Source organism: Cynocephalus volans, chromosome 4, assembly GCF_027409185.1.
Source record: "Cynocephalus volans isolate mCynVol1 chromosome 4, mCynVol1.pri, whole genome shotgun sequence".
NCBI classification, from domain to species: domain Eukaryota; kingdom Metazoa; phylum Chordata; class Mammalia; order Dermoptera; family Cynocephalidae; genus Cynocephalus; species Cynocephalus volans.
Window position 1 is genome coordinate 4,517,740 of NC_084463.1, and position 20,798 is coordinate 4,538,537.

The following is a 20,798-nucleotide window of genomic DNA, read 5'->3' on the forward strand; positions in this document are numbered from 1 at the left end:
AACCAGATGGAAAGAAATTATTTTAATGATGGTTATATTATTTGGAATAAGTGAGTTAGCTGCTACTAGGATTTTGTGAACACGGACATTTAAAAACATGTACAAACCACTAGAATCACCAGGAAATAGGGCAGTTGGAACTTTTTCATCATATGCTTCAAGATTTAAATTGAAGACCTCAAACAGTTTCTTTCCATTATAAAGAGTTTCAAAAGTACTAATCACCCTAGATGTATTCACTCATGGGACTTTGACAGGTGGTGGTATGAAATCTAATTTCTTAAAGTAGATTTGCTTTTCCCTAGAGCATGCATTCTCAGAGTGATATCACCCTAAGGGAGTGAAAATGGTTCTGGGGAGGGGGAAACCACTTTTTATATGTAAATCACAGACAAACATACAATATATAAACATATACAGTATATTTGTGACATTAAAATTTTATGTGGTGAGGGGCATAAGGAAAAAAACGTCTAAGTCTCCTTAAAGTTGTGATAATGAAATAAAGGTTGAAGTCAAGTGAACAGATATGCTGTGGGGGGGGTGGGGAGAGGAGGGAGTGGAGAGGAATGGGTAAAGGGCATGAAAATCAGCTACAATGTATATTGAGAAGTAAAATTTTAAAAATTTAAATTTAAATTAAAAAAGAAAGGTTGAGAAACAGTGCCCTAAACAGAATATAGTGATAGTTAACCTTTTTCGGAAAAATATGGTTGTTTGTGCTAACATACCCTGGTAAAGGAATTGTCACAGATCTGAAAATTCATGACATGTCATAAAACTTTGCATAGCACACTTGAGAAAAGATTCTGTTAAAGGCTAGACTACTTTCATAACAAGTGTTTAAGTGACAGTGCATCTGAAAATAGTAGTATCTGACATGCACTATCTTCTGCTCCTTAAAACATGCCCAACTTTGGGCAATCTCATTCCCATTTTAGATTAGACTTGATCAAGTATTTTGCTTGAAGTTCCAATATAATGTAGTAAATAGCTTACTACTGTAGTGTATCATCATGTTCACTGATCATTATGTACATGATTAACAAGTTATTTTGCTTACAAAATGCTTATTTATCATCCAGTATCTGATTGTAACCAATTCTTAATAAAGTAATAGGGGAAATTTTAGGTACAAATTATTCTAAATCTCAAATATTACAATGAAAATACAAATCAGGCACCAATCACCTCTTATCACAATAATACAAATGATTTTCTCCCTTTTTTTCCTAAAAACAACTTCAAAATAAAAGAACTATATCTTTTTTTTCATGTACAGCACAAAATAAAAATCTTTTTATTGTCTTTCATGTGAAAGAACTATATCTCTTGTGTAATCTTACTGAAAAGGTATTTGAATAGGTAAGACAGTATGCTGGAGTTCCCATTTTCTTAATACTGTCTTTAGCCTGCTTTAAAGTGGAGATAGCAATGAGTAACGAAACAGAATGAAGGGGAAACATAACTGAAAAAAAGAAGGAAAAATAAAATCTTAACTATATCAAGGGTATTTTAATTTTAGGAACTGGAATGCCAAGAGTCTGACCTCTCTTCTTCCTATCTGTAGAGGGGAAAGAGAAAGAGACAGAAACCTGAGAAAGCAATAGATAGTACAGTTGCACCCTATGTGAAAATATCTCCTTCACGTATTCTAATTCCCCAGAAATACTAGTGGTCTAATGTTCTTTAAAAAAGGTAAATAATTCTTAGGAATACTTAATTTGCAGTGCCTTATATTATTAGATCCACAAATAACAGAGACAAGTCTCTGTCTATAAAGAAGTTGTGACCTGCTAAGAGCCGGTCACAGAAAATACATACACAAATAACTAATGCAAAGCAGAAGTGGTAAGAAAATAGGACTGACTTCATGGGAGGATAGGGGCTAGAGAAATTACTACCAGGCTTGGGGGAAATTATGCAATGTTTCAAGGAGGAGATGAGTCCTGAAGGATGACTGGGAATCCCACAGAAGTTGACAGAAAGCATATACACAGAGCATGTTTGGGTAACATGCCCAGTTTGGATATAGCAGAAAGTGTACGAAGGAGAACAGCTGGAGATACAACGGAAAAGTCAAGAATTGGTAAGGATCATAAAAAGCTGTAAATGTCAGCAATTAGTACAGATATTATTCAGTAGACAAAGGGGAATGTCATCATCACAGCTGCACTTCTGTAAATGTTTATTAAATATCTATGTCTTAGTGATATAAAGGTTAATAAAACCAGAGGCTTTTGACCTGTTATGGGTGTGTCAGTTCTGGTCCTGTTTGCCCTCAAATCTATTCTTAACCCTTTTCCTGCTCTCTACTGTATGACAGGAAGCCTGACTCCATACAGGCAATGTTTTCCAGGTTCCCATGTTAGCTGGCTTCTGGCTGGGTTCAGTAAATGGGAAGCACTAGTGGGAGACTAGAGGGCAGGAGGAAGAAGCCAAATTTTTTTCTCCCATTCCCTCTCTGCCTTGGTAGAATCTCCTCTATGACCACAGCTCCCTCATCAGACAAGTCTTCCATCTTCCACACAGTTAACCCAGCCTCAGGGGATTGCTTCTCTCCTTGTCCTCCTAATTAGTGTATTGGCTTCTTGCTGTTGCTAACTTCTGAGTTGCCTCATGTTAGCTGTTCAGCTTCTTACCTTTTCTATCACTGGTGTAACTAATTCCTTTATTATATTTTTTTTTTTTTGGTGGCTGGCTGGTTTGGGAATCCGAACCCTTGACCTTGGTGTTATAACACCATGCTCTAACCAACTGAACTAACTGACCAGTGCCCAACCAATACTTTCATTAAATCCTTCCATATTAAATACTCAAATTGGTTTCTGTTTTTCTGAATGGATGCTGACTCATACAGAAAGTAACAAACCTATTTAAGAAACTGAAGAAAATTCTGAACACATCATCCATAAAAATGCCCCCACCTGCACATAAACCTTTATAGATAATTTTGGGGGCTCCCAGAACTCTTGAAACTTGTCCATTAATCCAAGATTAAGAATACTATTTGAATAGGACAAAAAAGTAAATTTCAGTTTGGGAAGGTGAAAAAGTTCTGGAGATGATGATAGTGATGGCTGCAGAACAATGTGAATGTATTCAATGACACATAACTACACATTTAAAATTGGACGATGGTAAATTTTGTTAAGTATATTTTACCAAAAGAAGGTAAGTAAACACACAGCTACAATAAGACATGGTAAGAGTAAAACAGAAGTACAATGCTGTGGGAACATTTAAGGAGACAGTACTAACTGTACATGCTAGAAGAGGTTTCAGACATCATGTTTGACTTGAACCTTGAAAATCAGTGTACCAGGAAAACAAGGAGAAGCAGAATACATCTGGAGAAACCTTAAGTAGTTTGGTATGACTACCGCATAGGGCAGATGTTAAAAAGCTGATATCAAGTAGGAGAGGCATGTAGGATCAGTAGTTCCACAGAGCGCCTTAAAAACCAAACTTGTGACCCAGAGGCAATAAATAACACTTTAATGTTTTCTGGCCTATACGACATTTAAAAAAATTCCAGCAAGGCAACAGCTAGCTGTAGCTGAGTAGCAAGGGCTATTTAAGTGAAATAGTGAGGTGCAAAAGTCAGAGTGCAGTATACCGAAGAATGAAAGGCAGGTGAAGTAGGGCAGCTAAGTAGAATTCATTATGCTCTGAATGAATCTGACTTGTGAAAGGGTCACATACAGTATAAGACAGAATGTGAGGTGGGGTCCAGGAAAGTGTTTTGGCGTACATGTGTTTGAGGGTAAAAAACCTACTTATGTGAGGGCTGGCCCGTGGCTCACTTGGGAGAGTGTGGTGCTTATAACACCAAGGCCCCGGGTTCGGAACCCTGCATAGAGATGGCTGGTTGGCTTACTTGGGAGAGCGTGGTGCTGACAACACCAAGTCAAGGATTTAGATCACCTTTCCAGTCATCTTTAAAAAAAACACCCTAATTATGTTCTCTCTTTATGCTTAGCAATTGGCACAGTTTGGAACATGTTAGGAATCAAAAGATTTGCTAAAAAAAATTATGAAAAACAGCCAACAAGAGAAGGGCTGAAGATGGGGAGAGGGTACTGACGGAAGAATCATGAACAAATAATAAAATTGTTAATATGAAATATGCTATATGAGATACATAATGCTAAATGACAAAAGCAAGAGCAGTGAGTGTGAGGACTTTTTTTTTGGTATTGTGTACTTGTTGCACAATTTGAGATTTTTAGTGAGTGCATAATTGTTTCAACTCCTAGAATAGGAAGTGTGCTTTAGGAAGATTTGTAACAACAGCAAATAAGATGAATTGCAAGAAGGAAGACTATATGGAAAGCCACCACAGAAGTTCAAAAGAGAAGTAATGGTAGGCATAGTGGTAGGATTTGTGGCAGTGAAAATGGAATGTGAATAACAAAGAAGATTTTTAGGATGAGAAAACAATGACTCTGGAGTTTTTATTTTAAAATAAAAGTAGGAAGTCAAGCAGAAAAGCTGTTTTGTGGAGAAAGAACACTCATAAGTTGGTGTGAATTATTCCAATTAGAAAATCATACTGCTTGGGCCCAGGCCGTGGTGCACTGGGGAGAGTGCAGCGCTTGGGAGCGCAGCGACGCTCCCGCCGCGGGTTCGGATCCTATATAGGAATGGCCGGTGCACTCAGTGGCTGAGTACCGGTCACGAAAAAGACAAAAAAAAAAAAAAAAAAAAAAAATCATACTGCTTTCTCATGACTTTCTTAACTAAGAGTGATTTTGCCCTCCGAGGGACATACTGGCAATATCAAGAGACATTTTTCCAACTCTTCACAACTGGGCAGGGGTGGGGTGGGAGGGTGTCCTGTTGACATCTAGTGGATAGAGACCAGGGATGCTGATAAACATCCCACAATGTGAGGCTGAAAAAACACGTTTAAGATTACGGTTACAGTATCCCATCTGGATTACTAAAACGCCCAAATTCAAAATTCTTAAGCAAACAATATGCATGCAAGTAAAAATAAAGTATGGCAATGTATACTGTGAAAGTCTGCTTTTGTTTAATTTACACATAAGCCTAATCAATCTAACAATTAGAAGATAGCCACCTTTTTTAGCACAGATACAAATGTAGGTTAACTGTTGATATTCAATTCTGATAGAGTGGGCAAAAGATGAACCAAAGATCAACACGTATTGACTTAAACTTAAGTCATTAAGTTAATTTCTCCAAATATGGATGGTGTAACCATTTCCTCCTAATGTTTCCTGCAAAATGTGCTATCAGGAGCCCTGCGCAAACACCATTTTGGGGGATAGGGCCGAGTATTTTAAAAAGGTACAAGACAAATGGAATTTTCCAACAATAAATTAGCTGCAGCAATGGCTGTGGATACTACGGGAGGTTTCATCACAGATGTTTACCATTTACTTTTAGGGATGTCGCTTATGATGTCTGTAAATCACTGGCTCTGGTTTGGAGGTTTACGTGGCTCTTCCACTCAGCAGTACAATACTCTTTATTCTTTCAGGGGACAAACAGCAACAAAACCCGTCTCCCACACAGTCAATACACCCTAACAGACAAGTGGCCCACGAACTAACCCTTCTCAAATGAAGGAAAAACTAACTAGGGCTAGAAAATTTTCAACAAAAAGGCATTTTCCCTCTCACAGTTTTTGCTAATCAAAGGAATAGGAATTGCTGCTGTTTTAAAACATGGAACTGGCATTTCAAACCTCTACACTAGACGACGTATTGCGAAGAGGACAGAGAAGGAAGATCACCCCCACTCGTCCCAGATTCGTGGTTCTAAGGGCGGGTTATGAGAAGGGCGTCAGGAAGGTCTTCCTACAAAGCTGAGTGGCGGGGCAAGTCCTTTTTCGTCCTATTTGGGTCCCAGGACGGACAAGGAAATGTGCTCCCAAGGTTGAAGAACACGCAGTGCGTCCGTCACGTAGACATCTCTCTTTCAGGGGTCCCAATTAAGTGTGCAGGCCTGACTTTCCCTCGGAATCCGGGCCCCAGGCGTTCCTCCCGGAGCTCCTCTTCCGCCCTCTCCTAGCCATGCAGCCTATGAGGAGAGGAACATCCACATACAAAGAGGCTTAAACTGCGAAGAGCCTCCAAGGGATGAAGAAGCACCGCCAGTCTGAACTTGTAAGCCGGGAGGCAAAACCCCAAAGCTTCCCCACCCAGGGAAAACCTTTGGCCCCGAAGCTCCTTCCGTTCTGCTTAGCCTGGTTCAGTAACCCTCCCTCCCGCGTCCGCGCTTACCCAATACCAGCCGGGCTACGTCCGAGGGTAACAACATGATCGACGCCGCAGAAGGAACCACAATAAGAGACGAGGCTCAGGTGAAAGCAAACAGCGACAGCTCCTACGCCGCATCTCCCGGTTCCACTGGCGGCACTGAACCCGCGGCAATCTGTCCCGCCTCTTTCGTTTCACGCCAGCCAATCGCTTCCACGGAAGAAAGAAAGGCGCCGAAATGAAACCCGCCTCCGTTCCCCTTGCAGGTGTCGTCATTTCCGTCCTTAGCGTCTGAGGGCTGGGGCTGAGCAGGGCGAGGTGGTGGGTTGCGAGCTCCGGCGCCTGAGGGCCCCAGGAAACGCAGCGTCGCTCGTCATTGGTGGGCAGGGCGCAGGCGCGTTTCCGCAGGCTTAGGCCAGTGTTTTGGCGGAGCGAGTGTTTTGGGCTGAGGAGACCGCGTGACGCTTGGCGCGCATGGGCAGCCTGTGCTCCGCCGCCGCTCTGCCTTACTTCTTTCACTGAGACGGACGCTGCGCGGCCACGCCGGCTTTGAACCGGAAGCGCGAACAGGTACGTGAATAAAAGGGTGGAGAAACCTTGGCGGCGGGACAAGGCGAGAGGAGCGGGGGATTTGGGGTGTAGTCACCGCCGCCTCCAGAGCTCCTACTTTGGCCGTCGGAGTGCAGCGGTAGGGACGCGGAAGCAACGCAGAGGCCTCTGCGTTGGAAAATTCAGTCGTATGCGACCTAGTCTGTCCTCGCCTCCAGACGCCCAATCTCACGCTGTCCTCCCGAAAGGCCTGAGACGCCTTTATTCACCCCTTTCTCGGCCGCCAGGCCTCATCACCCTCTCCCGCCGTCTGTCCGAGCCCCTAACGGACTTAGCCAAGAGATTACTTTTTAAATGCTTTTAATTGAACCCTGCCTCCTGCGCGTCTCCTTTTTCTGTCACCCTGGGGTTCACATTTAACTAGGTGATTCGACTAGTCATCTTTTAAAATTCTCTTTCTCGTAATTAGTACTTTTAGTCAGTGAGCGTTTATTGAGATTTAAACTACATCCTCGTGGTTAAGAGCATGGGCTCTGCAATCACACTGCCAGAGTTCGAATTCTTACTGTCAGCTGTGTGACCTCACTGTTTTCTTTGTGAAGACAAATGAGATAATCCTTACTTGTGGTGAGTCCTCATGAACGTTAGCTATTTTTAACCAGGTACAGCTTAGTAGGAAGACAACTGTAATTCAAGATGACAGTGTGATAGAAGAGTACCGTGATGGTGGAAAAAGAACCATCAGAAGAGATTTATGAAACAGTCTTAAAGAAAGGGAATATGGTAATTGCTAACATTTATTGAGCATTTGTTGTGTTATACATTCATATAAACATATTTATGAATCCTTACGACAACTCTAGGTAGGTACTAGTATTGTTTTTCATTTTATTGAGAAAACTGAGTTTTGGAGAGATAGCTAATTTGCTCTACTTTGTACAGCTTGTAAGTGTCTGGACCAGGATTTGAACCAATTTCGTCTAATTATAGAGCCCACGTCTTAGCCGCTACAAAAGAATGGCATGCCAAGGGCAGAGTTATTTCTAGGAAGAAGGGAATTAGGCATCATTGTGAAATTCTGCAAAGAGATCAATTTGCTTGAGACCTAAAAAGGAGCATTGGGTTCATCAATTCAGACGCTGTTGGGAGATCTGTATTGTTTCAGTTTAATGTTGAGAGTGGAACCTAGAGAGTCTGAATAAGTGTATAAAAGGAATTCATCTTTATCTGGTGACACTCTTACGCTAGTTGACTACTTTCTTGTTTCTTTGACCTTCTTTCAGTTGCTCCGACATACCATGTTCTTTTTCCATCTTAGGATCTTTTGGCTATGCTAGTCTCCTTCCCTGAAATGTTGGTGCTCTAGCTCTTCCTATGATAGGCTCTAGTTCATTAGGATCTTGGCTTTATTATAACCTCCTCTGAGATGTGTTCCATAACAATTTGTGTAGAGTCCTGTTCGCTGTTATTTTTTATTTCCACTTTTTTTTTGGTGGCTGGCCAGTAGGAGGATCTGAACCTTTGACCTTAGTGTTATAAAGCTGTGCTCTAAACATCTGAGCTAACTGGCCAGCCCTCTGTTTTATTTTTGTTTCCTTTGAGTCATATATTACAATTTGAAATTATGCATTTATTTATGAGTTTACTTGTTTATTGTTACTCTCACTCCATGAGGGTAAGATTTGTGTCTGTTTAGTTCATTATTTGCCTAGTTATCCCTACCATAGTACCTCAAACACAGTAAGTGTGTAGTAAATATTGCTTAGATGTATCAGTGAATGAACATTTCTGTTTATGTGGATAGTACCGAATTGTTTTGTTTTCTTCAAAGTAATCAATTTTAAGAAAATGTAGGGGAAAAACAAGTTCAGAAAAGCAACAGCTTGGAAAAAGAAGAGTCAAGTTTAGGGCTGCCTCTTTTTGGAAATATTGCATTTCAGTAAACATGTTGTTTTTCACATTACAAATAGCGTCTTTAATATATTAAGAAATAAAGGTGCCTACCCTTATGGTTCTTTGGATATTGCTAAGGTGTCTCTATTGGTTAGAATACCATTTTTATTTTCCTTATTGACTGAATCAAGAAGACTTTAAACTAAGATTGAGGGAGAACAGGGAAGATAACAAGACAAAATCATAAGGAATGGAAAAATAAAAATGATAGTCAAGAAGTATATAATCAAATGGAAAAGACCATAAATAAGTAAGAAACTGTAATCTATAGCAGAGTAAAGTGGAGGTTGTAATACTGATAAGTATCAGGAGAACCACCAATGAATACAAATGGAGGAGAGAATTAGAGCTGTTTGCCAATGAAATGGGCAGCCTTGTTAGGGAGTTTAATCTCACTGAGAGTGTTGAAAGAGAGGGCAAAGAGTGGTCTCAGTCTCCAGGTGCTGGTGCCAAAAATACAGGCCACCATAGATTAGGACTGTGAGACAGAACCTGAGTCCTAGAGGAGTGATCTGAGACCCAGGGAGGTGGTCCGAAGCCTGATCCCAGGGTGACTGAGCACCTCCTATCACAGTTTCAGGTCTAACGTTTAAGTCATTAATCTATTTGAGTTGATTTTAGTATATGGTGAGAGACAGTGATCTAATTTTTTTCTTCTTCATTGGCTATCCAGTTTTCCAAGCCTCAGTTTATTGAAAAGGCTGACCTTTCCCCAATGTATGTTCTAGGCACCTTTATTGAAAATTGGTTGTTTGTAAATGCATGGATTTGTTTCTGGGTTCTCTATTCTGTTAAACAGCATTTTTTTGGGGAAGAGTGTAGAATGGAGAGAAGATACAAGGTTTAACTGCCTCCTAAAATTTGCTCCGTGTGTCTGTTTTTATGCCATTACCATGCTGTTTTGATTACTATAGCTTTGTTGTCAATTTTGAAGTCAGGTAATGTAATGCCTCCAGCCTTGTTCTTTTTGTTCAGGATTGCTTTGGCTATATGGGGTCTTTTGTGATTCCATACAAATTTTAAGATTTTTTTTTTTAATTCTGTGAAGAATGTCATTGGTATTTTGGTAGAGATTGCATTTAATCTGTAGATTGCTTTGGGTAGTATGGACATTTTGACAATATTAATTTCTTTCAATACATGAACACGGGTTGTCTTTCCATTTTTTCAGGCCCTTTTTGATTTCTTTCATCAGTGTTTTGTAGTTTTTATTATAGAAATCTTTCACTTCTTTGGTTAAGTTTATTCCTAGGGTTTTTTTTGGTTTTGTTTGTTTTTTTTTATAGCTATAGTAAATGGGATTACTTTCTTGATTTCTTTTTCAGCTAGTTCATTGTTGGTGTTTAGAAACACTGCTGATTTTTGTGTGTTCATTTTGTATCCTACAACTTTCCTGAATTTGTTTATCAATTCTAAGAGTTATTTGGTGGAGGCTTTAGCTTTTTCTCTATATAAGATGCTGTTGTCTGCAAACAGGGACAGTTTGACTTCCTCTTTTCCAATTTGGATGCCCTTTATTTCTTTCTCTTGCCTAATTGCTCTGGCTAGGACTTCCAGTGCTATGTTGAATGAGAGTGATGAAAGTGGGCATCGTTGTTTTGTTCCTGTTCTTAGAGGAAAGATTTCAACTTTTTCCTTGTTCAGTATGGTATTCTTTGTGAATTTGTCATGTATAGCCTGTATAATGTTGAGGTGCATTCTTCCCATACCTAATTTGTTGAGTTTTTATTAGGAAGAGATGTTGAATTTTATCAAATGCTTTCTCTGTATCTACTGAGATGATGATATGGTTTTTGTCTTTCATTTTGTTGGTGTGATACATCACATTTATTGCTTTGCATATGTTGAAACATCCTTGCATCTCTGGGATAAATCCCACTTGATTGTGGTGTGTAATCTTCTTGATGTGCTGTTGAATTCACTTTGCTAGAATTTTGTTGAGAATTTTTGCATCTATGTTCATTGGGGATATTGGCCTGTAGTTTTATTTTGTGTGTGTGTGTTCTTGTCTGATTTTGGTATCAAGGTGATGCTGGCCTCATAGAATGAGCTTGGAAGAATTCCCTCCTATTTGATTTTTTTGGAATAGTTTGAGAAAAATTGGTGTAATTTCCTCTTTAAAAGTTTGGTAGAAGTCAGCAGTGAGGTCATCTTGTCCTGGGCTTTTCTTTGTTGGGGAAATTCTAATTACTAATTCAATTTTGTTACTTGTTATTGGTCTATTCAGGTTTTCTGTTTATTGGTTCAGTTTTGGTAGGTTGTATGTGTCCAGAAGTTTGTCTGTTTCCTCCAGATTTTCCAGTTTGTTGGGTGTGGTTCATAACAGACATTAATGATTCTTTGTATTCTTGGTATCAGTTGTAATTTCTTTTTCATTTCCGATTTTCTTTATATGGTTCTCTTTTTTTTCTTAGTCTAGCTAATGGTTTGTCAATTTTGTTTATTTTTTCAAAAAACCAACTTCATTTTGTTGATCTTTTGTGTCTTTTTTTTTTTTTTTTTGGTCTCTATTTTGTTTAATTCTACTCTGATCTTTATTATTTCCTTTCCTATGCTAATTTTAAGATCAGATTGTTGTTGCTTTTATAGTTCCTTGAAGTGGAACTTTGAGTTGTTTATTTGAACGCTTTCTATCCTTTTTATGTAAGCATTTATTGCTGTAAACTTCCTTCTTACTGTTGCTTTTTCAGTATCCCATAGGTTTTGGTATATTGTGTTTTTAGTTTCATTTGTTTCAAAGAATTTATTTCCTTCTTAATTTCTTCTTTGGCCCAGTGGTCATTCAGGAGCATGTTTAATTTCCACGTATTTTTACAATTTGTGAAGTTCTCTTGTTATTAATTTCTAGTTTTATTCCATTGTGGTCTGAAAAGACACTTGATATTATTTGAGTTTTAAAAATTTGTTGAGACTTGACTTTTAGAGTAACGTGGTCTATCCTGGAGAATGTTCCATGTGCTAGGGGCAAGGGCTGTAGCACATACTGGTTCTTGAGCTCTGGAGGGGTGTGTGCAGGTGTACTGCAGCTCATTTACCCAGAGGTGTAGAGAGGGGTGGGGTGGAGGGGTTCCAAGTGGCCAGAGCTTGGGGTGCTAGTAGGGGTACTCAGAGGTTGGGGGATTTTCCATTGAAGTAGATATAGGGTCCCCAAGGTTGTGCGCAGGTCCTTGAGCCCTCAGGGGGGGCACTTGGGTGCTTAGCAATTGGGTGGGGCAATTGGGTGGCATCACCAGGGCTGTGGACAGGACATCAGTGGGTTTTTTGGGACTGCGGTCCTGACCTTAGTTTTATGGGAGAGGCTCTGGGGTGTTTGGCTGCTCCTTAGTTGAATTTAGTAGGGTTGCTGGGGTGGAGGGACAGGCAGGACCTTGGTCCCCTGGAAGAGGGACTGGGGTAAGTGGAAACTTTTCTGCTGGAGTAAGTGATCCTGAGCATCATGTCTCAATTTAAATGTCATGTTTCTTAGGTCTCAGACAATAAAGTTAATTATGCTATTAATTCTTTCATTCATTTATTATCATTGTTATTATTATTATTTTTGACTGCTGGCCTGTGCAGAGATGAAACCCTGGACTTTGGTGTTATCAATATCATGCTCTAATCAACTGAGCTAACTGGCCAGCCCTATACTTTTCTTATTTTTACCATTACCGTAAACGAAGTATACATTTGTGTGTTGAAGCACGGTTTTGATATTCCAGGAAAATCTCATGTTAAATATAAAAATGTAAAGAAAAAACATTGTTTTTGATTACAGTGTGTCTCTGTACAGTTAGATCTATCTATATTTTAATACCACAGTCTAAAATAATTTTATATATATTTGTATTTTTTACAGACAGTAATGTGTATTCTGAAATTCTGAACCATGAGTCTGGCACTTAATGATCTGCTTATTTGCTGCCGTCAACTAGAACATGATAGAGCTACAGAACGAAAGGTAGTAAATAACTAAGATTTAATCTCTCCTCGAAACATGTATGTGATTGGTAACCCATTATGTTTATTTTTCATTTTCAGAAGGAAGTTGAGAAATTTAAGCAACTGATTCGAGATCCTGAAACAGTTCTACATTTAGATCGGCATTCAGATTCCAGACAAGGAAAATATTTGAATTGGGATGCTGTTTTTAGGTATTCTATTCTAATTTTTTTTTTTACTGTCTTTATTTTTCTCTTTCATTTTTATTTCTTTTGTGATATTATTATTTTTGTGTGTAAGTCTTATTTATCTTTGCTCTTTATATATTATTGTGCCTTGCATAGTATATTTATCTAAAACATAATTTTTAAAGGATCCTCATATAGAAAGTTTAAAATTGTAAGTCATTTGTTTAATAAAATGTCTTGGACATATCTCAGTCAAGAAGGAGGATTTCTTTCTTATCAATTAGTTCATTATACTTTATTCAAATAAGAGAAACAAATTAAGTTATAATAAATGTTTAATTATTACTTTGACATATTGAAGTATTGCTGTCAATATAAGTAATTGCCATATGTGAAATTATACTAAAACAAGTAAAAGAAATATCAGAATATTTCCATATAAATGCGGTTAAAAAACAAAGAAAAGACACAGTTGATTGCTAGAGAGGAGTGGCAAATAGGATTGATGCATTTTACATTGAGGCATAATTTTCAACTGTGAAGTCCATTTATGACTAGAAACATATTGTGAAGCTTAGGAAAGATGAATAAAACATTTTAAATTAATGTAGAATATTGAGAGTGTTAAATACACTTGAAACATTTGCAGTCAAGAAGAAGTATGAGTATTTAGTTGTCCTTGAGTGTTTAGAACAGATAACTTATTGTATTTTTTAACTCCTATTTGATAGTAGATTGACTGTTACAGATCTGAGTACATGTAATATGAAAAATGCTTGCTCCTTTTCCTGTGGTTACTTAGTTTATTTTAGATACTACGAATACAGATTTTACCTAAAGATGAATACTACTGTGTGTAAGCTGATCAGGTAGGCCAAATATACACCTAGCACTTCTGGCTAGTCATAAATACCTTCTAGGAAGGCTTCATTTTAAAGGCTAGAAACTTTACTAACTGCCTAGGAAAGAGGAAGATCAGATACAGAGTAACAGAAAGAGATAAGAGAGTATTGAGAGCCCTTAATATGGTTGTAAGCTTTTAATGATAAAATGAGAAAGCAAGTAGTAAAGCAATAGAAAATCATGGAGATTACAGATTAAGAGCTTTGCAGACCAGACTTTAAATTGGTGATGTAGGAGTTAGGCCTTGAAAGAGAGATTTAATTGTTTCATTTAGCTGTACACTGATTGAAGCAATATGGTTTAAAAGATGTTTTTCGTGATGGCATGAAGGACTTTTTGAAATTATTATAGTAACTTAAGCATTTAATGAGTTTCTGAAGTTCCACTTTGTTTCCTTGAAGATTTTTACAGAAATATATTCAGAAAGAAACAGAATGTCTGAGAACAGCAAAACCAAATGTATCAGCCTCAGCACAAGCCTCCAGGCAGAAAAAGATGCAAGAAATCAGTAGTTTGGTCAAATACTTCATTAAATGTGCAAATAAAAGTAAGTGGTGTTATCAGTTATAAATAAATGGCTGAACACTGTTGCATGAATTTAATCTGAATATGGTAAGATGAAAGTTGAGTGCTGACTCTAATTTCTAGTACATATAATGATTTTTAATATTACAGGTTCAAATATTTGGGGGACTTTATGCAAGTGTAGGATGATAGGATCTAAGGATTAAAAAATTGAAAATTATTTCAACTGCCCAGTCTTGGATTCCCTCTCTATATATGTCCCTAGTACTCACATCCCTTTGAAACTTTGTTTTGTACCTTTGAACAGCTTTAAGAACATTAAAAGCCTGTCTTCTTTATTACTGCTTCGGCCTTGCAATCCTAATCATTTTTTCAGTGTGACATCCTTTGAGATATTTAAAGATAGCTATACTATTTCCCCTGAGTCCTCTTCTCTAAGGTAAATAGACCTACTTCCCTCGGCTCATATGACCTACTTTTTATGTCACTTTCTTTTGAATATTTTTCAGTGTACTTGTATCTCTCAAAGTATGTGACTCACTTACTTAGGTATATTTTGATTTGTACAGAGTAGAGCAGCACATGCATATCTTTTATTCTATACTTTTACTAATTCATTTTAAGATCGTATTAGCTTCCTTAGCAGTCAAAACCCACACTCTGGGTTGGCCGGTTTGCTCAGTTAGTTAGAGTGCTGCATTATAGCACCAAGGTCAAGGGTTTGGATCCTGGTATTGGACAGCTGCCCCAAAACCCCAAAAGATGAAACAAAAACCCACACTCTAAATTAACATCATGCTTACTCTGATTTAAGGAGAGAAAAAAAGTCTTTTTCTCCAAACGAGCCACATGTTTTCCATCTTGAACTTGTACAGTTGATTTTGAAGAGTTGATATTTTTGAACCAAAATGCAGGATCCTAGAAAGTTTTTGTAAGGAAATGGGCTTTAAACAAATGCTTCAAACCTAGAAGCAGAAATGTTTGTTTAGGGACTTCTGGGCTCAGACTCTATATACTCCTCACAGATGGGATATAGTTTTGTGATATCAACTTTAGTTTAACAATCAGGAAAGCACAAATGTTGGTAAACATTTAGTAGAAGCATGTAGATTGTTAGTGAATGGTATTTCAGAATGGTGGTATGAGACTTGTCTAAAGAACAGTGGTTTAGCAAATTTTTCACCTTCTTTGAGATGCCAGTTTATATGGATAGCTGCAAGCGCTTGTCAGAGACTACCGGAAAGCTACGCTGGAATATTCTGTACCTGCTTTTGCCTTGTGTGGTAGCCTTGTATCCAGTAAAATATCATATTCTTGGCTAGTAACCTTGTGATCTTAATATGTACTTATTAAATGGGTGAGTGAGAGAAAGATATCCTGCCAATTTTGTAGCTCACCAGAAAAGTTTGTAGCTTATAATTTTAACCTTGCAGAGAAAAAAACCCTTCAATTGCAAAATTAACAATGAAGATCACTTTTCAAAATGTGTGAATATGTTGGTTTACAAGAAAGAATGGGTGAAACTTTTAATGTGAGATCATTTAAACAGTTAATAAGTGGTGTTTTTATTTGACTTCCTTTTTTTTAAGTTTGACTTTGTAAGTTAAACCTCTTTAATCTTGGGGTAAAACCAGAGAGCTACTATTACCTCATCTCGTTTCTTCAGTTGTTTTTTTCAAAAGGTTGGAGGGTTGATGGGAATTAAAGCACATGTCTAGACTTTGCCAGACTTGATTAGCATGGGTATCCAAGGTATGATGAAAGAAACACATTTAAAAAAAGAGGTGGGAAGGAACAAGTAAGCAAATATTGTTCATTCCTTTATGCTTCTGCAGAAAGCATAGACAGAGCCTACAGAATAGAAAACCCAGCTGTGAAAAATAAGTTCCATGAGGTTCCATAAAGTCTCTGCAGGCAGTTTAGTTCTTTTTTCTTTCTTTTTGGCTGGCTGATACAGGGATCAAATCCTGGACCTTGGTGTTATCAGCACAGCACCACGCTCTAACCAACTGAGTTAACCAGCCAGCCAGTTCTCCTTTTAAGATTTTATAGAAAAAGTCAGCAAAATTCTTGAAACACTTAATCAAGTTTGGCAGAGGGAGGAAATATATTGGGATAAAGGACATAGGAAAATATGATTTTATCCTAATATTAATCTACGTAGTTATTCAACAAGTTTTTATTGAGGTTCTACTAATAGGATAGTCACTTGGATACCCTAGTATGTAGGAATATAGGGATTAATTTCTTTCCCTAAGGATCTAATAATACAATGGATGTTATACATAAGAAAATGTTACAAGGACTATAAGAGAGATGCACAGGGTGTTACAGAAGAGGATCATATGGTTGTGCATTTCCTCACTAGCCAGATGCCTAAAATTATGAAATAAGTCATAAGTAAGAATGATTTTGAAGTTATATCAGTGTATTTAGCATAGTCTGATACTTCTGAATATGATAACTAGTCTCATCCTAAGAAAATTCTAATCTAGAATATATTCAGATATATATAATGAGTTGTGTGCCCTGCTTATAGCTTATAACAATAAATATGTTATATTCCATTTTAAGATTCAGTCACTATGGACATACAACATTTCAGCTGTGACATCAATATGATTTGCTGAAAATAAGAATTATTTTTAAATGTAGTTTTACTTTCAAGAGTATATATCTATTACTGCTGAATTTTAGTGTCTCTAATAAATAAGTATACTGTTAAAATTATAGCCTTACATATTTGTATGCCATAAATGTTGTTATACGACTTGTAAATAATTTTGCTTTTCAGAGTAAATATCCTCCTTGTAATCTTACGTTATTCTAATAAATTTATTCTTCATATAGAGTGCCAAGAAGCTTTAGATCATTTTAAGTATAATGCCAGAAATTGTGAATTATTAAGGATAGAATAAATGTGTATTTTTGCTTTGTATCCCTACAGGGGTTGGCAAACTTTTTCTATAAAAAGGCCAGATAGTAAATCTTTTTGACTTTGAGTCGTATGGTCTCTGTCTCAGTTACTCAGCTCTGCTGTTTAACACAAGAGCAGCCATAGACCGTAAGTAAATTAATGGATATGACTATGTTCCAATGAAACTTTATTTACAAAAACAGGCAACTGGCTGAATTTTGCTCATGGGCCATAGTTTGCCAACCCCTGCTCTATGAGAAGGAGGTTAGTTACTAGTAATTTCCCAAATAAAACTATATAAATGGTGGCCATTCTAAGTGTCCTTCATTTATTTTTGTTAAGATTTATGTTTTTTTTGTTGTTATTTTATTTTTAAATAGGAGCACCCAGGCTAAAATGTCAAGAACTCTTGAATTATATCATGGATACAGTGAAAGATTCATCCAGTGGTGCCATTTATGGAGCTGATTATAGCAACATACTACTTAAAGACATTCTTTCAGTGAGAAAATACTGGTGTGAAATATCTCAGCAACAATGGCTAGGTATGACTTGAAGGATTGTGTTTGTGAATTTTTCCTTGTGAAGTGAAATTTCACCAAATAAAGCAGTCAGAGTCTGCCTGTATCCCCCAAATGACCTCATAGTTTAACAGTACTTCAGTAAAATTATATAGTTACAGAATCTGATACCTAATTTTTATTTATTACATATCTTCTGCATTATTAAGTCTGTATTAATTGTAGGTGCCTGCCGTCAGAACTGGAATTACAGAGTTGAAAGATGCCATTACTGTCCTCAAGGAGTTGATGGTCCAATGGCAGGAAAAAAATCAAGTAAATGAAAAATTATAATACAATATGATATAGATATGTTTGGGTGCATTGGGTACACAGAACGATGTCACCTAAACTCAACCATAATTAAATTAGAAAGGAGAAAAGCACAAGAGAGAAGTGTCATAAAAGTGAGAGCAAAAGAATTTCAAGTTGGAAGTGTGTAGTCAACATATTAAGTATTATAGAGGGGATGACACAAAAGTGTCCGTTGGATTAGGTATTAGCAGGGTACTGGTAAGGTAATGGGAACCAAATGTGTAAGAATAGATACAGGACCCAGTGACTTTCAGTTAGAGATTGAAATATTTCAGTTTATTGATTTCAACGGTGGAGTAACTCAGAGGGTTTAATGGGTAAAAGTGGAATTTGGCCTTAATAAGATGACCTTAAGCCATATGTCAAGGTCTTCTAATGCACCAGCTCTGAAAATTTAGAAACTCAGTCTTTTTTATTGAAAAGTATTTAGGCTAGATTTTGCTAACTAAATTAAAAGACATTTGTCTATATTCCTTATTGTCAATTCACTATTTCAAGATGAGATATGTGTAAATCACACAACCATGAACTAATCAGTGCCCTCACTCCTGCGTTATACTCTGCTACTCCCACATGAATAAAGGCCTTCTCAGCTGTTGCACTAATTTCTTAAGAGTCATTTGGGGCCTTTGTTTTGCTCTGAACTCAGGCCAGGCTGTGTACCAAACAGGGCCCTCAACAGGCGTAGTGGCAGCCTTTGGAGAATAGGCCAGTGATACCTAGAATATCAGTCAGGTCTCTCACTGTAATGGTCTAGTCATACTTTTGATATTTGGGCATTTTAGATTATCACTTATAACCATGGCTGTCACTGAAATAAAGGCACTTCTTCCCTTAGTCGCCTTACTATGATTCTTTCATGTGGCATGTTCTATGAAACCCTCTTTTTATTTTTAAGCAAAATACCGTTACGTCCTTTTTTTTTCTGTTACGTCTTTTAATCAGCCTTTTTGTCAAATTATTTTTCTAATTAGCTCCCTTCCTCATAACTTGTTTCTCTAATGAGGACTCTGTTTAAGAAGTGAAATCTATGCTCAAAATATATATTTAGTAGAAGTGGTGATTGAAGCCATGGTTATGAATGAGATTGTCTAGGGAGAGAGTTTGGAATGAGATGAGATGTCCTAAGACAGAGCCAACATTTCCGTATGAATTTTGGAATGAGCTTATTGATTTCTGCAAAAAAATCCTGTTGGGATTTTCATAGGGATTGCACTGAATCTATTGAACAATTTAGGAGGAAGAGACATCTTAACAATTGTAGTCCTCCAATCCATGAACACAATATATCTGCATTTTTTTAGGTCTGTTTTGATTTCTTTCATTAATGTTTTGTAATTGTGAGATTTTGTATATGTTTTGTCAGATTTATACTGTAGTAGTTTATAAGTTGAACTGTTTTAAAAATTTTGATTTCCAAATTGTTCATTGCTATTATACAGAAGTATAAATTGATTTTTGTATATTGACCTTTATCTTGGGACCTTGCCAAAATCACTTATTAGATCTAGGAGCATTTTTGTAGATTTCTTGGCATTTTCTATGTAGACAGTCATGTCATTTGTTAAGTAGTATTTTTTTTTCTTCCTTTCAAGATATTTGGCTTTTATTTCTTTTTTCTGTCGTCTTACATTGGCTAGGACCTCCAGCATGATTTTATTTTATTGTGGTAAAGTTTACCATTTAAACCATTTTTAAGTGTACAGTTTAGTGGCATTAAGTACATTCACATTGTTATATAAGAATCCCCACTATCTGCCTGCAGAACTTTTTTCTTTATGCTCATTAAACAACAGTTCCTTATTCTCCTCTCCTCTTAGCCCCCTGGCAGCTACCATTCTACTTTCTGTCTCTATGAATTTGACTATTCTAGGTACTTAATGGTTATAGATTGAATGTGTCCTTCCAAAATTCATGTGTTGAAATCTAATCCCCAGTACCATGGTATCTGGAACTGTGGCATTTGGGAAGTAATTAGTAATTTGGAAGTGTGGCATTTGGGAGGTAATTAGGTAATTCACTATGTATGTTGAGCCTTCCCAAATGGGATTAGTGCCCTAATAAGAAGAAGCCAGAGATCTAGCTTGCTCTCTTTCCACCATGTGAGGATACAGCTAGACGATCAGTAGTCTGCAACTGAGAAGAGGTCCCTCACCAGAAACCAATCATGCTGGCACCCTGGTCTCACATTTCTGGCCTCCAGAATTATGAGAAAAAAATTTCTGCTGTTTATAAGCCACCCAGGTTTATGGTTTTGTTATGGTACTTTGTTATAGCAGCCCAAACTAAGACACTCATTTAAGTGGCATTTAAGTGGTATTTGTTCTTTTGTGTTGGCTTATTAGAATTATCAAAATGTCTTCGAGGTTCATCCAATGTTGTAGCATATGTCAGATTTCCCTTTTTAAGGCTGAATAATATTCTATTGTATGTATATGCCACATTTTGTTTATTTCCTCATTCATTGATGGATACTTGGGTGTTTCCACCTTTTGGTTATTGTTAGTAATGCTGCTATGAACATGGCTTACAAATATATTTTCAGTTTTCTGTTTTCCAGTCTTTTGGGCTTATACTCAGAAGTGGAATTGTTAGATTGTATGGTAACTATGTTTAATTTTTTGAGTAACCAACATCCTATTTTCCATAGAGACTACATGCACCATTTTACATTTTTACCAGCAATATACAAGGGTTCCAGTGTCTTCACATTTTCACCAGCACTTATTTTCTGTTT

At 37.2% G+C, this 20,798-nt stretch overlaps 2 protein-coding genes across 5 annotated transcripts in view; one reads left to right on the forward strand and one right to left on the reverse strand.

Moving 5' to 3' along the window:
• The window catches only part of LOC134375444 (protein NPAT), a 42,091-nt gene extending 35,718 nt beyond the window's left edge, over window positions 1-6,373 (reverse strand). The window contains exon 1 of the mRNA XM_063093877.1: window positions 6,255-6,373. Coding sequence (XP_062949947.1) covers window positions 6,255-6,291 — 37 coding nt within the window. The 5' untranslated portion in view covers window positions 6,292-6,373. The remainder of the gene's footprint in view (window positions 1-6,254) is intronic.
• A 315-nt stretch (window positions 6,374-6,688) lies between these two features.
• Window positions 6,689-20,798, forward strand: part of LOC134374714 (serine-protein kinase ATM) — a 132,364-nt gene continuing 118,254 nt past the window's right edge. For all 4 annotated transcript variants that reach the window (XM_063092642.1, XM_063092638.1, XM_063092640.1 and 1 more), the window contains exons 1-5: window positions 6,689-6,800; window positions 12,571-12,672; window positions 12,753-12,865; window positions 14,146-14,291; window positions 17,567-17,731. In XM_063092642.1, coding sequence (XP_062948712.1) covers window positions 12,601-12,672; window positions 12,753-12,865; window positions 14,146-14,291; window positions 17,567-17,731 — 496 coding nt within the window. In that variant the 5' untranslated portion in view covers window positions 6,689-6,800; window positions 12,571-12,600. The remainder of the gene's footprint in view (window positions 6,801-12,570; window positions 12,673-12,752; window positions 12,866-14,145; window positions 14,292-17,566; window positions 17,732-20,798) is intronic.